Here is a 15,937-nt window from a genome sequence, read left to right on the forward strand (position 1 = left end):
ATTACATATCCCGGTTTAAAACTTCAAATTTTGAAAAGTGGTGTCTGAATCTTCAAACGAAAGTGCCCGTCATTCCACATTACTCCATCATTTAATATATTGAGAAAGTTACATACATGTACAAGGAAGCTCAATAGTCAATACTAACGATCATATTATAGCATGTTCCTGCATTTAACCCTAGGTAAAAATTTTGTGTCCTCCAAGAGGATCGTGCTCCTTACACCTAAATTTTTTTATAATATTCTATATTTCTATTTGATGGATTGCTTTTAGGTGTAAGGAGGACGGTCCTTCTAGAGAGGACTTGAGAATATTTCTAATCCTAGTCACCAAAAAACTATTGTAGTTTCATTTAAATTGTACGATGAGCAAATACAGATTTAGTTCTAGAGATTGTCACTAGTCTGCTATCTAGGAAATGATCTTGAGGAGCATTGTGAATAATTTATTATGAGACGAAAGTTGTTATAAAATTATCGTTGTAATTGAACTTAAAACTTTAATTTCAGAAATGAGCATATCGCACAAAATAAAGATGTTACAGAACGATTAACAGATTAAATTCATTATTCATGTACTCCGTATCATACTTATTCACCTACAAATTTTCAATATGTAACAAATCTTTTTACGGGGGTTGTGTAAAAATTTAAGGCATATATTTCTTCATGTATACCCATTTCAATTGCAATTACATGTATAGATTGAAATATAAAACAGATTAAAGAATGCTTATAATACAACAATTCATTATTATTCCATCATTAACTCAAACTCATGAAAATCAACTTTTCCATCAAGGTTGAGATCAACCGCTTTAATCATCTTCTCAATTTCAATCATATCCCAACCATTATCTAACCCTAAACATACAAATATCCTCTTAATCTCCTTTGCATCAATGTAACCATCATTATCTTCATCAAACACCATGAAAGCTTGTTTAAGAAGTTGTTCCTTTTCATTCTTTTCTTCCACCTCAAGATCCTTAAGTACCTCCTTAACCTCAAGCTCCTCCTCAAGGATATCGAATCGCGATTCTCCTTCTTCTTCCTTGACTAACCCTAGTTGTTTTACAACATTACATGCCTTCTCCTTGGCTATTCTTCCATCTTTGTCCATGCCAAACACCGCGATTAACGCGTTTGCCATTGAGTCATGGGAATGTGGTAGGTTGGTTTTGCATGGGACCATAAGGGTAGGATTGGGAATAGAGTTTAGTGTGTTTGCATGAGGGACTACACTTAAGGGATGAGCTACATTGCCCATTACCAACCTGTATAGATTTCTAATGCCAAACATTTTGATGAAAAAAGAGAGAAATATAATTGAATTAACAATGGTAGCAAAGAAGAGTGCAAGAGTTGAATTTGGTTTAACTTAGCTTGGAGCTTCATTTATATATATAGTGGGGAAAGATGGTAGCTAGCTAGCCAGCCTAGAATGTTTCCTAACAATTTCTTATGAAAAGCATGCCCATTTCATGCTCAAATTATTGGGGATACTATCCTTATTATTTTACTTTTGTTTGTTTTTTACGTTGTCTAGTATAGGTAGAAAGAAGGATAGTGATAGGGCGCCACCGGGTGACGTCCAAATTGGGTGCCACCCTCTCACAAACATTCTTAATTGAAGGGGCCCGCACTCACCTCATGTGAGAGGGTGGCGCCCAAATTGGGTGTCACCCGGTGGCGCCCTTTCATTTTCCTAGAATTGTTTCCTACTCCCACTGTTTTTATCATTTATTTACCTTTTATTAAAATACTTTTTACAACTAATAAAAGGTAAACAAATAATTGGAATGAGAGAGTATTTTTGTAACTCAATATTGAGTTAAAACATGCACAAAACTCCTTTTTTAAACTCAAATATAGGTCAATTGACCATAAACATATAGCGTAACTTTTTTATTTTTTACTTATTTGACTATATTATTATGTACCTAGCTACCTGTCTATACAATTCTATTAATTATGTGAATTAAACTATTATATGTACCTATGAAATTTGTTAGGGCAGTGTTTTTAATCCTATGTTGTTGACTTAGAACTATTTTTCACTCGTGAATTAAGCTATGACAAAGTCAAGATTCATATAAAATCAATGACATTTTAATATGGAGTGTATAATGAAGTACCCCGATTTGGTACTGTTGGTCAAATGAATTTGAATTTGATTTTGATTGATATTTTTTAATGTACAATAATTTTAACTTTCTTAAAATCGTAGTAGAAAATATAGTCGTTTTGATATATCACATAGCCCAAAATGTCTAAAATGAGCTTGACCCATATCGTCTGCCCAATTTCATTTCCATGGGTTTTCAAAACGAATTTTTGAAATTGAATTAAAATATTTTAATTTCTACAATTAAAATGAAATCAATTCATTGTTTCAAAACATCCCCTATTTACTAAATGATTAGAAAAAGTTTAGAATTTTCCCGCCTAAAATGCTTTATCTATAAGTTGGGTCTTAATTTAGGAAGTTATTCTATGAGTATATATATAATGTATTTGAATATCTTCTCAAATAATAAAACTTTCATAATTGAGCTTAATATTTTGATTCATATTATTAAACAATTTCTTCATATAAGTAAATATATACAAATTTTACTCAGATTGTTAAATTAGTTTATGTAGTTGGACTTTCTTAGATGAGTTGCTGGAAGCCTTCAAGTTCCCTAAGCACTTCAGGGAGCTGATCATGGAATGTGTTGGGAGTGCTTCATATTCTATTTCTCTAAATGGTGACACTTTTGGCTTCTTCAAGGGCAAAAAGGGATTGAGACAGGGTGATCCCATGTCACCTCTTCTCTTTACCTTGTGTATGGAATATCCGAGCGAGGATTTTAACTTTGTGCCACGGAAAGTTAAAGTTTCATTATCATCCTCTTTGTAAACAATTGAAGCTTTCACATCCGATGTTTGCGGATGATTTACTAATGTTACGTAAGGGAGATCTTTGCTTCAATGATGGTTTTACTCGAGCTTTCTCTTCTTTTTCCTTGGCATCCGGTTTGAAAATGAACTCTACCAAGTCCAAGTCTATTTTAATGGAGTTCCTAATTCTTTAAAGAAGGAAATTCTTTCAATCTCTGGGTTTAGTGAAGGGCGACTTCCATTCAAATACGTGGGTGTGCCAATTCTCACTGGGAGATCAAGAAATCGATTGTCTTTGTGTTGATTGATAAAATAGTAGAGAGGATTAGATGCTTGGGGGCAAAGAAACTTTCTTATGCTGGAAGGTTGACCTTGGTGGAATCTGTTTTGGCTACTATGCATAGGTACTGGGCCTCTATCTTTGTTTTACCAAAGGGTGTTCTGAGTAGAGTAGATGCCATCTGCAGAAATTTTCTTTGGGAGGGTCATGCTGAGTATAGTAGTGTTCCTAGATTGGCCTGGAATAAGGTTTGTGTCCCAAAAAGGGAAAGTGGATTGGGACTGAAAGAGAGTCATGTTTGGAATGTAGCAACTATAGGTAAACTTGTTTGGTGGTTGGCTGTTAAACCAGACAAGTTGTGGGTCAGATGGGTACACCATATCTACATAAAAAATGGGGACTGGTTGCATCATAACCCTTCCTCTGATGCCAGTTGGCATTGGAAGAAGATTTGTAAGGTCAGGGATCTCATTAAGGATGGGTTTGTATCTAATGAATGGTGTATTGGTAATGGGGAGTATACTATCAAGAGTTGCTACAACTGGATTAGACAACCTAGACCAGAGGTGTCCTGGTTTAGGTCAGTTTGGCACTCACTAGTCTTGCCTAAGCATGCATTTGTGGCCTGGCTGGTGAGTAGTAATGCGCTATCTTCTTTGAAGGACAAGTCAGTATCAATTAGCGGTAGCTCTGATGATCTTTGCTGTGTGTGTCACCTTCAGAGAGAAACTCATAACCATCTGTTTCAGGAATGCAGCTTCACTCAGAGGTTAGTTCATTCTGTCTTGGATGGCTTAGGTTCTCCTATTGGACAGCATGATTGGATTCAGAGCATAGCTCGGAGGAGATGGAGCAGGTTGAGAAAGGCTGTGAATAATGCTGCCATTATAGCCTGCTGGTATGTGACTTGGATGCAGAGGAATGAGGCACGTCTAAATGGTAGAGTTGCTAGGCCTGAACACTTGGTTGCTCACATCAAGAGTGTCTTAAGAAGTCGTGTTAGTGTTTGTAAATCAAATTTGGTCTCTCTCAGAGATGAAATTTGGTTGAATAGGGTGCAATTAATGTAATATTAGCATCTACAAAATTGTACTGTTTGGAAAATGGACTATGTGTATATTGCTTTGATAATTAATGGAAAGCTTACATTTTAGCAAAAAAACTTTTCTAGAAAAAAAAGTCTCACATAAACATAAACTGTTAATTGTATTAAGGCTAAAAATGTTGAAATTTTCTTTCTACCTCCTAATACTTCACATTTAAAATTGTTAATTTTACAGTTAAATACAACTAATTTAATTGTTAAGATCTATACAAAGTGATCTAAAAAAACCGCGTTTTTGCGCGTGATCTATCCTAGTTTATACATTACAGAAATATACTTCCTTGATTATAGTCAGTTCTATACATTTGATTAAAATACAACTAACATATATTTAATAAATGTATAGAAATAAATGGGATGAAAGAATTAAAAAATAAGCAAATAAATAAAGTAACTGTTTACTTTGAACCAGAGTCCAAAGGACCTGTTTACTTTGAACCACTCAGTCGTTGTGAAACTACTACCAAAAGTCCAAAAAGACTAACGACGTAAGGAGATAAAAAGGTAAAGTCCTTGGTCAAACACAATGTGATTGCATGATACGGAGTACAAGATACTACATTAGGTGGATATCCGAATACGCATGTTGTCCTTACATGCAAAGTGCAAATACAACTAAGCAAATTATTATCTTGTCAAAGATTAGTAACCAATAATAATTATCAAGCTAGAACTTACTCCATTAATTCAAAAGTAATAGATGATCTATTATCTCTAATAGATTAATTTTAATATATTATTTTTTTTTACCATTACTATTTATTATTTTAAAGTAATGATCATTAAATCATTTCAGTATAATATGTAGACCGTTGACAAGAAATGAAAATGACAAGTAACAGAGATAATTCAGATTGACTTATATGGGTTAAGTCCTCCCTTTAAGTACGTAGCTAGTGTCAGTGATTTAGTGATTAACATCGCATATGCATATTCATGTTAGCTTCCTAACACTTTCCTTTGATAACGTAACATTTAACGTAATTGTTCATTTAATTATTATTTCATTTCTGTAATCTCTATATTGTTTAGTTGACAGTCGACACAGATCGTACCCATAATATATATATTGGTCGTACCAAGTATACATGATAATTACTATCTAGCTGCCTAGACGCGTTTTCTAGCTCATCTTGTTTCCTCCATTATCAAATTAATTGCTTTCTTTTTTTTTCTAGCACACGCATTCATAGGCACGATGAACAAAATGACATAATGTATAAGACCCTGTTCTTTTGGACTTAAAGTCACTTAATTTCAATTCACTTCAAATCCTATAAGTTGATTCGATTCGATTCGATCCTATAAGTTGATTCGATTCGAATCCTATAAGTTGATTCGATTCGAATCCTATAAGTTGATTCGGATCCTATAAGTTCGATTCGATTCGATCCTATAAGTTGATTCGGATCCAATAAGTTGATTCGAGATCCTATAAGTTCGTAGTTCGATTCGATCCTATAAGTTCGATTCGAAAAAATTCAGATCTTATAAATTTAGTTCAGAAAAGCTATATACAGAGTATTATTTTTAAAGACCGATACAAAAACATTTGACATTAATTATTCGATACATACATTATTATTTTAAAAAAAAAAAGCACTCCTCTCATTAATAATTTCAGCGTCACAATAGATTTGGGCATGTTTGATAAAAAGCGGAATAAGGCCGTGTAGTAGGTACGAAACAACATAGTCAAAAATATTTGGCGAGGCAATGGATCCGTTGTTGAGAGTGATAGTGAAGATGAAAGTGATGAGGATTATGATAATATGGAAAAAAATGGTTAGAAAAAAAGATATAATATGTGATTTATTTGTTATCGTAATGTAATCGTAGTATAATGTATGAAGTATGAACATACCAATGCATATAAAGCGGAAAAATGTTATTATTTTACCTTGTGTTTTAGACTATAATTTTTTTTTTATCAATGTTCTCTCTTGGCAAGTAGTAATAATAATAATAATAATAATAATAATAATAATAATAATAATAATAATAATAATAATAATAATAATAATAATAATAATAATAATAATAATAATAATAATAATAATAATAATAATAATAATAATAATAATAATAATAATAATAATAATAATAATAATAATAATAATAATAATAATAATAATAATAATAATAATAATAATAGTTAAGTTAAATAAAATAAAATAAAATTAAGCTAAGTTCGGCTCCTATAAGTTTAGTTTAGTTCAGTTCATATCCTATAAGTTCAGTTCGGTTCAGATCCTATAAGTTCAGTTCAGATCCTATAAATTCAGTTCAGTTCAGATCCTATAAGTTCAGATCAGTTCAGATCCTATAAGTTCAGTTTAGATCCTATAAGTTTAGTTCAGTTCAGATCCTATAAGTTCAGTTCAGTTCAGATCCTATAAGTTCAGATCAGTTCAGATCCTATAAGTTCAGTTTAGATCCTATAAGTTTAGTTCAGTTCAGATCAGATTCGTTTCAGTCCAAAAGAACAGGGCCTGTATAAGTGATCTAAAGCACTTAAATCAACTGATTCGAAATGGGGTTGATCGTTGTTCATGACGGCGTTGGATTTCCAAACAGTGCAAACTTATTCGGAATAAGCTAAACAGTTATCGCTAGTAGAATAAGAGGTGACAGTTTCGAAGTTTTAATATTTTTAAGGGTAATGATAAATACAACCCTCGTTTAGTACCTTCCAAATTTAGTATTAAGTTAGAAATTGATGACTAAATTACACAAAAAGGGACTAATAAATTTGAGTTGTATAAAAGCTTAAAGCCAATTGTTCTCCCAGATAATTTTTTCTTATAAATGAATAGTTCATTATAATTTAACAAATAAATCTAGCTTTTAACTTTTCATAGGTCGAAGCAGCTCATGCTCTTTTCTGTTCCAATATAAATCTTTACAAAACAAAAATACTGATGTTAGCTAATGTAGTAGACTTTTCTAAGCCAACCCAATGGCTTGGTTAGACTTGGAATCGAAAATATGAAGAATTTAATCAAGCATTGTTAGTGATACGAAAGTTGAGCGGAAGCGGTTTAATAGAATAAAGAACAATAATGATAAAAGGATATTTGTTTGAAAACCTGTCAAGATCTTGAAACAATGGGATATTTGCTCGAATTAGACCTATAATTCGAACAATGGTGATTGAGTCGCAAGACTTATTGCTATCAATCGTGTTAATGTCTGAAACGCGTCAAACAATAACGAGGATGGAACGAAACGCGTCGATCCTAGGGTTTACAGAACTGTAAACACCAAATAAAGCAACGACTTTTACTTTTATTAATTCTCAATTGATGTCTAAAACGTAGCACACCCTATGCCTTATATAGGCTTACAATCATCTAACCCTAGTACCTTTAGGAGATATTATTCTTGTACAATAAGAAAACTAACTTTAGGAAAAAAAATAACAGAAAACAGAAATAAGTAACTTCCTAAAAACTGAGAAAGGAGATAATTAAACTAGGAAATAAATTAATGAATTTTTAAACACTTCCATTTTTGGATCAGTTAGCTAAATATTGTTGGAGATCGATTGATCCGTCGTTATCCAAGTTGCTGGTTAAAGCGCCATTGGAGTGAAATGTACTTTAAAAGATCCTCATATTAATTTATCTTAAGAAATTGAAAGGGTATTCACATAAGACTCTCAATAGCGGTAATAATTCTTTTTATTGTGTTTAGTTGTCATCATGAACTTTATTTAAAAAGTGTTAGTATGTTACTCGTAGGTCGCATTGGTATGTCAAAGTTTGATTAAAGGATAGGAAATAAATGAAGGATGGGCAAAAAACAAAGCAAGATGGAAAAGCTAAATCTTTTTTTTTTTTTTTGGTGAAATGTGAATTCTCATTAATTAAAAGATAGCAAACATACAATCAGTTCCTTACATTATATCACCAACACTATTTGCTAGGTCAAACAAGTTCTAGTCTATCTATCCAAGACTTATTAAGTCTAGTGCTCTCCTTCACCTGGTTAAAACGCCCCTGCAGGCTACTTTTAATCCATTTCAATATTGCATTAGGATGTTGAATAACACCCTCAACTCTCGCTGTGTTTCGATTCTGCCAGATACAATAGATCAGCGAGGCCATAGCAGCCATAATAACTTTCTTCCTCAACAAAGATCTACATCGCCATGTTAGGATCCAATTACTAAAGTCCCCAGTCCAGTCAATGCCTAGCCATTGATTCAGCAATGTCAAGCATCTCTGGCTGTAACTACAATCAAAGAACAAGTGGGAATGATCTTCCTGAGCGCTCCCACAAAGATCACACAGATCAGAAACAATAACACCATGCCTTAGCAGACGATCTTTTGTCATAAGCATGTGCAGTACATACAACCAGCAGATAAAATTAACTTTAGGCATACACAGCCTGTTCCATACCAGTGGCACCCAGGAGACAGTAACATGCTCCCTGATCAGCCATAAGTAAACTGCATGCGTGGAATAGACCACATTCATCCAACCATTGAGAGTAAAACCTGAATGCAAAGTATCCCTGACTTTGCAAATCTGGCGCCAAGTCCAGCTAGAATTAGAAGAGGGATGATAAGTCCACCAATCAGCTTGTTTCATATATATGTGATGAACCCACTTTACCCATAAACTATCCTTCTTTTGGGCAATCCACCATGAATACTTGCCAAGTACAGCAATGTTCCATAGTTGACAATGTAGTATGCCCAAACCACCTCTATCTCTAGGAAGACAACAAGAGTCCCAAGCCACTGCAGGGGCTTTGTGGTAATCATCAGTGCCAGACCACAAGTAGTTCCTACAAACAGCATTCACTCTACTAATAACCCCCATGGGCAGCAAAAATATTCTGGCCCAGTAGCTATGCAACTGAGAAAGAACAGTTCGCACCAATACTAGTCTCCCTGCATAACTCAATTTCTTAGCTCCCCAACTCCTAATCCTCGCCACTATTCTATCCACTAGAACATTACACTCAGCATTAGAAAGCCTCTTATAGGAGATGGAAATCCCAAGGTACTTGAAAGGGAAATGACCTACCTGGAATCCAGTTAACTGTAGTATATCTGCAGCTTCCAGAGGAGACACTCCATTCATGTAGGTTTCAGACTTTTCATTGTTCATAGTTAACCCAGATGCTTCAGAGAAAGAGAGAAGAGCTCTCATAAGCACTTTGACAGAGCTCCTCTCCCCCTTACAGAAGAGCAACAAATCATCAGCAAAGGCTAAATGGCAGAGACTCATAGCTCTACATAATGGATGAAACTTGAAATCACACCTTTGAGTGACCACATTAAGGATTCTGGTAAGGTATTCTAAACATAGAGTGAACAAAAGAGGTGACATTGGATCACCCTGCCTAAGCCCCCTCCTACCTTTAAAATAACCAAACTGAGCACCATTAAGAGAAATAGAGTAAGAAGTGGAGACAACACATTGCATTATCCACTTCACCATTTGATCAGAGAACTTGAGAGCATACAACATATCTTCAATAAACTCCCACTCTATTGAATCATAAGCTTTTCTCAAATCTATCTTCATCAAGAGCCTGGGGGAACAATGCTTCCTATTGTAGAGCCTAACCAAATCCTGACAAATCATGATATTGTAAACAATATCTCGACCTTGGAGGAAGGCACTCTGATTAAGACTCACAATATCAGCTAAAGTACCAGCCAACCTATTGCAAATAACTTTAGAGATACTTTTATATAGCACATTGCAACAGGCAATGGGCCTAAAATCAAGGACAGACCCAGGAGACTCCTTCTTAGGGATTAGAGTGAGCACTGTTGTATTGATTTGCTGCAAAAGTTGTCCACTGCTAAAAAACTCCTGAACAGCAATACACACATCCTCACCAATAACACTAAAGCTATCCTTAAAGAAACCAGATGAATAACCATCTGGCCCAGGGGCTTTCTCAATAGGAATAGAAAAAATAGCAGTTTTTACTTCCTCCTTAGTGACAGGCCTGCACATCTCAGTAGCCTGTGCCTGAGAAACCACCTTCCCATAACGAACAACTCCATAATTAACCTTTGTAACAGTTTTTGAGGTACCCAACAAATCAACATAATATTCTAGGAATGCTTGCTCAATAGATTCAGGTTCAGAACACAAACGTCCAGACTTATCTTTAATGTGAAGGACTTTATTGAGAGACCTTCTGGCCTTGATGTGACTATGAAAGTAATGAGTGTTCTCATCAGAACAGTTCATCCACAGAACCTTTGCTTTCTGTGCTAAATACATATTTTTTTGCCATATCAAGTTCCTGATATGCTTTAGCAGCAATTCTCTCCTCAGCTTGCACCATAGAATCAGTTGGAGTCAGATGAAGCCTAGCTTGAACTTCTGCTAGCACCATACCAGCTACTTGTGCAGCATTAACAATGTCCCCATAGCCTTCCTTATTCAGAACTTTCAAAGGGGCTTTCAACCATTTCAATTTCTTAACAACCTGAAACTGCCTACATCCCTGCACCTGCTGACTCCAGGTCTGCTGAACAATATTCAGGAAATTATCATGTTTCCCCCACATGTTGAAGTACTTAAAACTAGCTTTCCTCCGGGTACAGTCATTCCAAAGCTCAATAAGGCAAGGGCTGTGATCATATAAGCCTTCTGGCAAAAAATTGATGGTGCCAGCAGGTCCATTAAGAATCCACAAGTCATTAGCCATTACTCTATCAATACGACTAAAAACTCTAGCATTACCCTCCTGTTTGTTATTCCATGTAAAGAAGGCACCAGAAGTCACAAGATCATACAGACCACACCTATCTACACAATCTTGAAACTCATGAACTTCAGCCATGGAGACAGTAGACCCAATCCTCTCATCAAAGTGAAGTACATTATTAAAATCCCCCATGATGAGCCATGGTTCAGACAAAGTAACTCTAATCTGTAAAAGAGAGGTCCATAAAGCTTTCCTTTCCTGGTCCTTATTGCAACCATAAATCATGGAATTGACCCAGGTAAAACCAGAAGTCAAATGTGTTACTCTCACATGAATCACTTGCAATTCCTTGCCAATCAACACAACAGCAAACTGACTAGGATCCCACATCACCCAAATTCTACCTTTTTCCTTGATATCATTGTTCACAATAAACTGCCATTTATTCCCTAAATTCTGTTGAACTTTATTGATATTAATAGTTCTAACTCTAGTCTCAACTAAACCAAATAAACCAACATTATTAAGATGCAAGAATCTTCTAATATCACCTTGCTTATTGATTTTATTCAGGCCTCGAACATTCCAAAAGCCTATACTACCCATGTTGACTATTTAGAGAAAACCTTCCCTTCCCAAGACTGTTCAGAATGTTCCTCCTTAATGAATTGTTAACAGCTTCCAAGAAGGACGGACCACTCTGAACTCCTCCTGCTCCTCTTCTCTGTAAGAATCTGGATGGTGTAATAGAGTTAAGGACTGTCCCCTGATAAGGCATGGGAGTGACCACAGAAGCAGGATCAAATGTGGGAAGAGGCCCCTCAACACTAATCTGCCTCTGATGTTGGTGCACCTGCGCAACAGGTTGTACAACAGGTTGAACCACCTTTGGCCTCCACACCTTCTGTACAGGAGCAGTCTTCTTACTCCCATCTGTTGCGCAGGTGCACCAACATGTATAACTGATGCATGAGCTGACGTGTGTAACTGATGCATGAGCTGACTTCTGTGCTTGGTTGCTTGCTACGTAAATTTGGTGCTGGTGCTACGAATGTTGATGGGTCCGTTTTTACTTTCCTATTTTAGTTCACAAATTCTCATTGAAGATGGTCTATATCCGTTACAAGGGAGAGACGGACCGAATAGTGATGTATCCGTAGGAAATGGGGCGGGTCAAGTGCAAGTGGGTTGAGTTGTTTAATGATTATTGTTTATAGGCTTATTGTTTATTGTATACAGGTTTGTTGGTAGAGTATTATTTTATTGTCAAAGTACAACCCCTACCCCAACATATCACCTTTCATTTTAACGTGAGTCACTTCCTCCATCAGCGTGCTTTTTTTGTTAAAAAATGTTCAACCTCCAAATATTTATCTTCATCTTCATCTAAGATCTTCCATGTAAAATTTAAACAACAATCTACATCTAAAATTGAACAAATACTATTCAGTAAAAAAAATGTCAAAGGAACATGGGAGCTTGGTTTTAGAGACGGTTTTAGACGATCATATTGATCATATTGAGAACGAGGATTGTGTAGTGGTAGACAGTAATGACGATGAATTTGTGACGATATTGATGAATAAAGGTTTGTTTTCTTTCCTTCTCATGTTTCCCCAATCTTTCTTCCTTATTGTAACATGTTTTCTTTGTTCAAAAATGCTCAACCTCCAAATATTCATTTTCATCTTCATCTAATATCCTTCATATAAAATTTAAACAATAACAAACAAACCATTTGCTTTCCAAATCTACATCTAAAATTGCACAAATAATGGTTGATGGTAATGACGGTGATTTTGTGACGATGTTGATGAGTAAGGTTTGTTATTTCTTCTTTAAGTTGTTGTCTTTGTTGATGAGATTTTAGAGCAATATTTTAGATATTTGGAGCATGGGTGTTGTTGTTGATTCAATTTTAGATGAAGATTATTGATGAATATGAAGATAAACATATATGTGTATATAGTCAGTCATAAATGTTACCATTTTAGCGTTCATTGTGACCATATTTAGCGAGAGTACAAACCATGCGATGGGTTTTCAAGCTTCAAAGACCACTTCCTGCGTTCTTTGGGATATTTGAAACCACGGTGAAAAGATGGAGAGGCGAGGAAGAGTGCAAAGAATTCAACGGTATAAGATGCAAATTTGGTTTGAAAAGTTTATACAGTCAGTCATATTATGTTACCATTTTAGCGTACAATGTTACCATTTTAATCGAAGTTGCAAATTTGGTTGCTCTTGTCATAGGTACTAATCTTTCAGGGTATTTACTTGGAATAAAAGCTGCGAATGTTGCCACTATAACATTCTTTCAAATCCTGCATAACATCTTTTCATAAATATGGTCACATATATATTTGTTTGTGTTAAAATTTTATCACCTGAAAATGCATAAAAAGGAGAATGTGTCACAATGTTACCATTTAGTGTGTAACAACATAAGCTAACATTGTTACATTGTCATCTATTGTCTTATGTCACCACGTTCATGCATAAATGTTGTCACTATAACAATCTTTCAAATCCTGCATACCATCTTTTAGAGTGGTCACATTTCTCACTTAATTGTTGACATTTTAAACACCAATTAAGGATTGTTATTATGGTTACATTTTGTTAGTATTTAGACCCTCATTAGACTCTTCTAATGATATTAAAATTACTACCTAATTTCATAGGATGGTCTAAATCTAGATGCATGCAAATGTAAACAACATAAAAGATGGTATAAAACCATAAAAGATGAAGTTCCTTACATTGCTATTGGAAATATTTGGGCACAACTCAAAGAATCCTTCCTTGATGTTGTTCTTAAGCTTATATTATGTAGATAATCCTCCAATACCCAAATCACCAACCTAGGTGATCTCCTTTGGATGCACCCAAGACTATCCCAAAATACTACTAGATTACTTACTAGATAATGGTAGTAGTAAACCTTGTAATATGTAATATTATTACTCTAATAATATTAGTTCTTGTATTATTATTTTGAGATATATGATGATGTGATCAACTTTTTGATCAAATGATTATAGAGAAAAGGATGAAGAAATTTTTCAACACTTAGACTGTGTGTGTTGGGGTATTTATAGACAAAGAAATGTAAAGAAATGAACACAATTGTTAGTGGGTTACACCTAACCACATGTTGACCAGGGTTACACCTAACCACATGTTGACCATCAACATACCATTTAGGTGGCACATTTAAGAAATTTTGGGTCCATTTCGATTTTCGACATTTGTCTCACAAATGCTTATAAATCCAGTATTTAATTATCATATATAGTTAAATATTAATTTAATTATTTAACATTTAAATAACACAAATTAACAAATAATATCTACTTAACTATTAAGTAATATTATACCATTTTATTAATATAAAATGTGTCTTATAAAACCCCATTAGCTAATTTTACAACTTCTTATCAACGACGGCACATAAACCGTCACTCCAAACGTGATAGCAAATTTAAAATTTTCTATTTCCTTCAAAATTCAAACAAACGGCGACCAAAGCCGCCACTGCAAATTCAAACAAACGAGTAGTGGAAGTTCAAATTCACTATTCCTTCAAATGTCAACAGGGGGCTTCCTCGCGGAACCCGCTTATTTCAACAACATTGTTAGTGAAATTCAAAATTCACTATTTTCACGGCGGCGTCACTAGTTCGCTACTTTCAAAACTAGCCCATTTGACGCGGCTATTCTCACAGTCCATTAACCGACCGCCATGACTGGCGAGCCTTGCTACGCGCCATGGCTGGCGAGCCTTACTACGCGCCATGGCTGGCGAGCCTTACTACGCACCATGGCTGGCGAGCCATAATACGCGCCATGGCTGGCGAGCCTTACTACGCACCATGGCTGGTGAGCCTTACTACGCATACACCCAAGGACAAATCCCGAAGATGCCTCGGGTACAACTCCTTGTCACAGCTGGCGAGCCTTTGTCCGCAAACGCGCAAGGACATATCCGAAGATGCCTCAGGTCTGACTCCTTCTTATGGCTGGCGAGGCTTCATACGTAGTCTAAAGGAATTTAAACGACCCGCACGGATAGTCAACAGACTTTAAACTGTTCCCGACGACAGGTCCTTGATTCGTACCCTCGAGTCGTCTCGGCGTCGCCCTTCCCGACGGCAGATCCTTGGCCCGAATCCTTTCGAGCCGCCTTGACGTCGCTTGGGTCTCCAGGTTGTAATCTTCGATTGACCTGGGGGCTCTACTTTGACTTTCGCCCTGTCCAAGCCTCAGTCAAAGTGGGGGCTCTGTAGATACCCAGTATCTGCTGAGACTCCAACAAACACCCGATGATTATCGGACTACAACATGTTTTGGAATCGCGGTGTTTCATCGACGGTTTGTGTACAACTATACGTCGGAAAACTTAAAACGATTTCGAAAATAAGACATTTCAAAATATTTCAAAAATACCTGGAGTGTTTAATGCACGACGACAGGGTCGCAATGACACTAACTAGAGTCAAAACCGACACCGGACCAAAAACCGACTCAAAAATTCAAATCCCGACTCCAACAACGAGTCAAACCGAGTCAACCACCAAAAACAAAACATTTCAAACCTTCTACCTTAAGTTTTCCCGGATTTATGTTTGGTCAAGTACCAAACATATGACTACAAAACCTAGGATAGAACAAATCATGATTGCGTTTGTGTGAAAGCGACAACACACCTTGAAGACCAGCGACGTGGCTCGCGCCTCTTTGAGCAACACAGGTGGCCACGTCGCTCAAAACTCACACAACCACTCATTTCCCTATAAATACCCCTCAAATGCCCCCCATTTGAGACTTACGCGAGAGTCCGCCGCCTCCTTCTCCCTTAAACTTCTAGACCTGACTTCCTAAGTCACAAAATCGACACGTGTTTACGACCTACCGATCGTAAACACAAGCCTTACATATTTTGTTTGGTACCGTCGCCGTGCATTCGACCGACCC

The 15,937-nt window shown here is 35.9% G+C and overlaps 2 protein-coding genes across 2 annotated transcripts; one reads left to right on the top strand and one right to left on the bottom strand.

The window, feature by feature from the left end:
- Positions 1-756: 756 nt before the first annotated feature.
- Positions 757-1,155, bottom strand: LOC141614242 (putative calcium-binding protein CML45). The gene has a single exon (XM_074433000.1). The coding sequence runs from the start codon at positions 1,153-1,155 to the stop codon at positions 757-759; it is 399 nt and encodes a 132-aa protein (XP_074289101.1).
- Positions 1,156-3,284: 2,129 nt separating this feature from the next.
- LOC141614243 (uncharacterized) lies at positions 3,285-4,238 on the top strand. Its single transcript, XM_074433001.1, has one exon. The coding sequence runs from the start codon at positions 3,285-3,287 to the stop codon at positions 4,236-4,238; it is 954 nt and encodes a 317-aa protein (XP_074289102.1).
- The last annotated feature ends 11,699 nt before the right edge of the window (positions 4,239-15,937 follow it).

This window comes from Silene latifolia, chromosome 11, assembly GCF_048544455.1.
Source record: "Silene latifolia isolate original U9 population chromosome 11, ASM4854445v1, whole genome shotgun sequence".
Lineage (NCBI taxonomy): Eukaryota > Viridiplantae > Streptophyta > Magnoliopsida > Caryophyllales > Caryophyllaceae > Silene > Silene latifolia.

What these genes read in the sequence shown, in the direction of transcription:
- LOC141614242 (XM_074433000.1), bottom strand. Translation starts at nt 1,155, where the DNA reads ATGGCAAACGCGTTAATCGCGGTGTTTGGCATGGACAAAGATGGAAGA.
- LOC141614243 (XM_074433001.1), top strand. Translation starts at nt 3,285, where the DNA reads ATGCATAGGTACTGGGCCTCTATCTTTGTTTTACCAAAGGGTGTTCTG.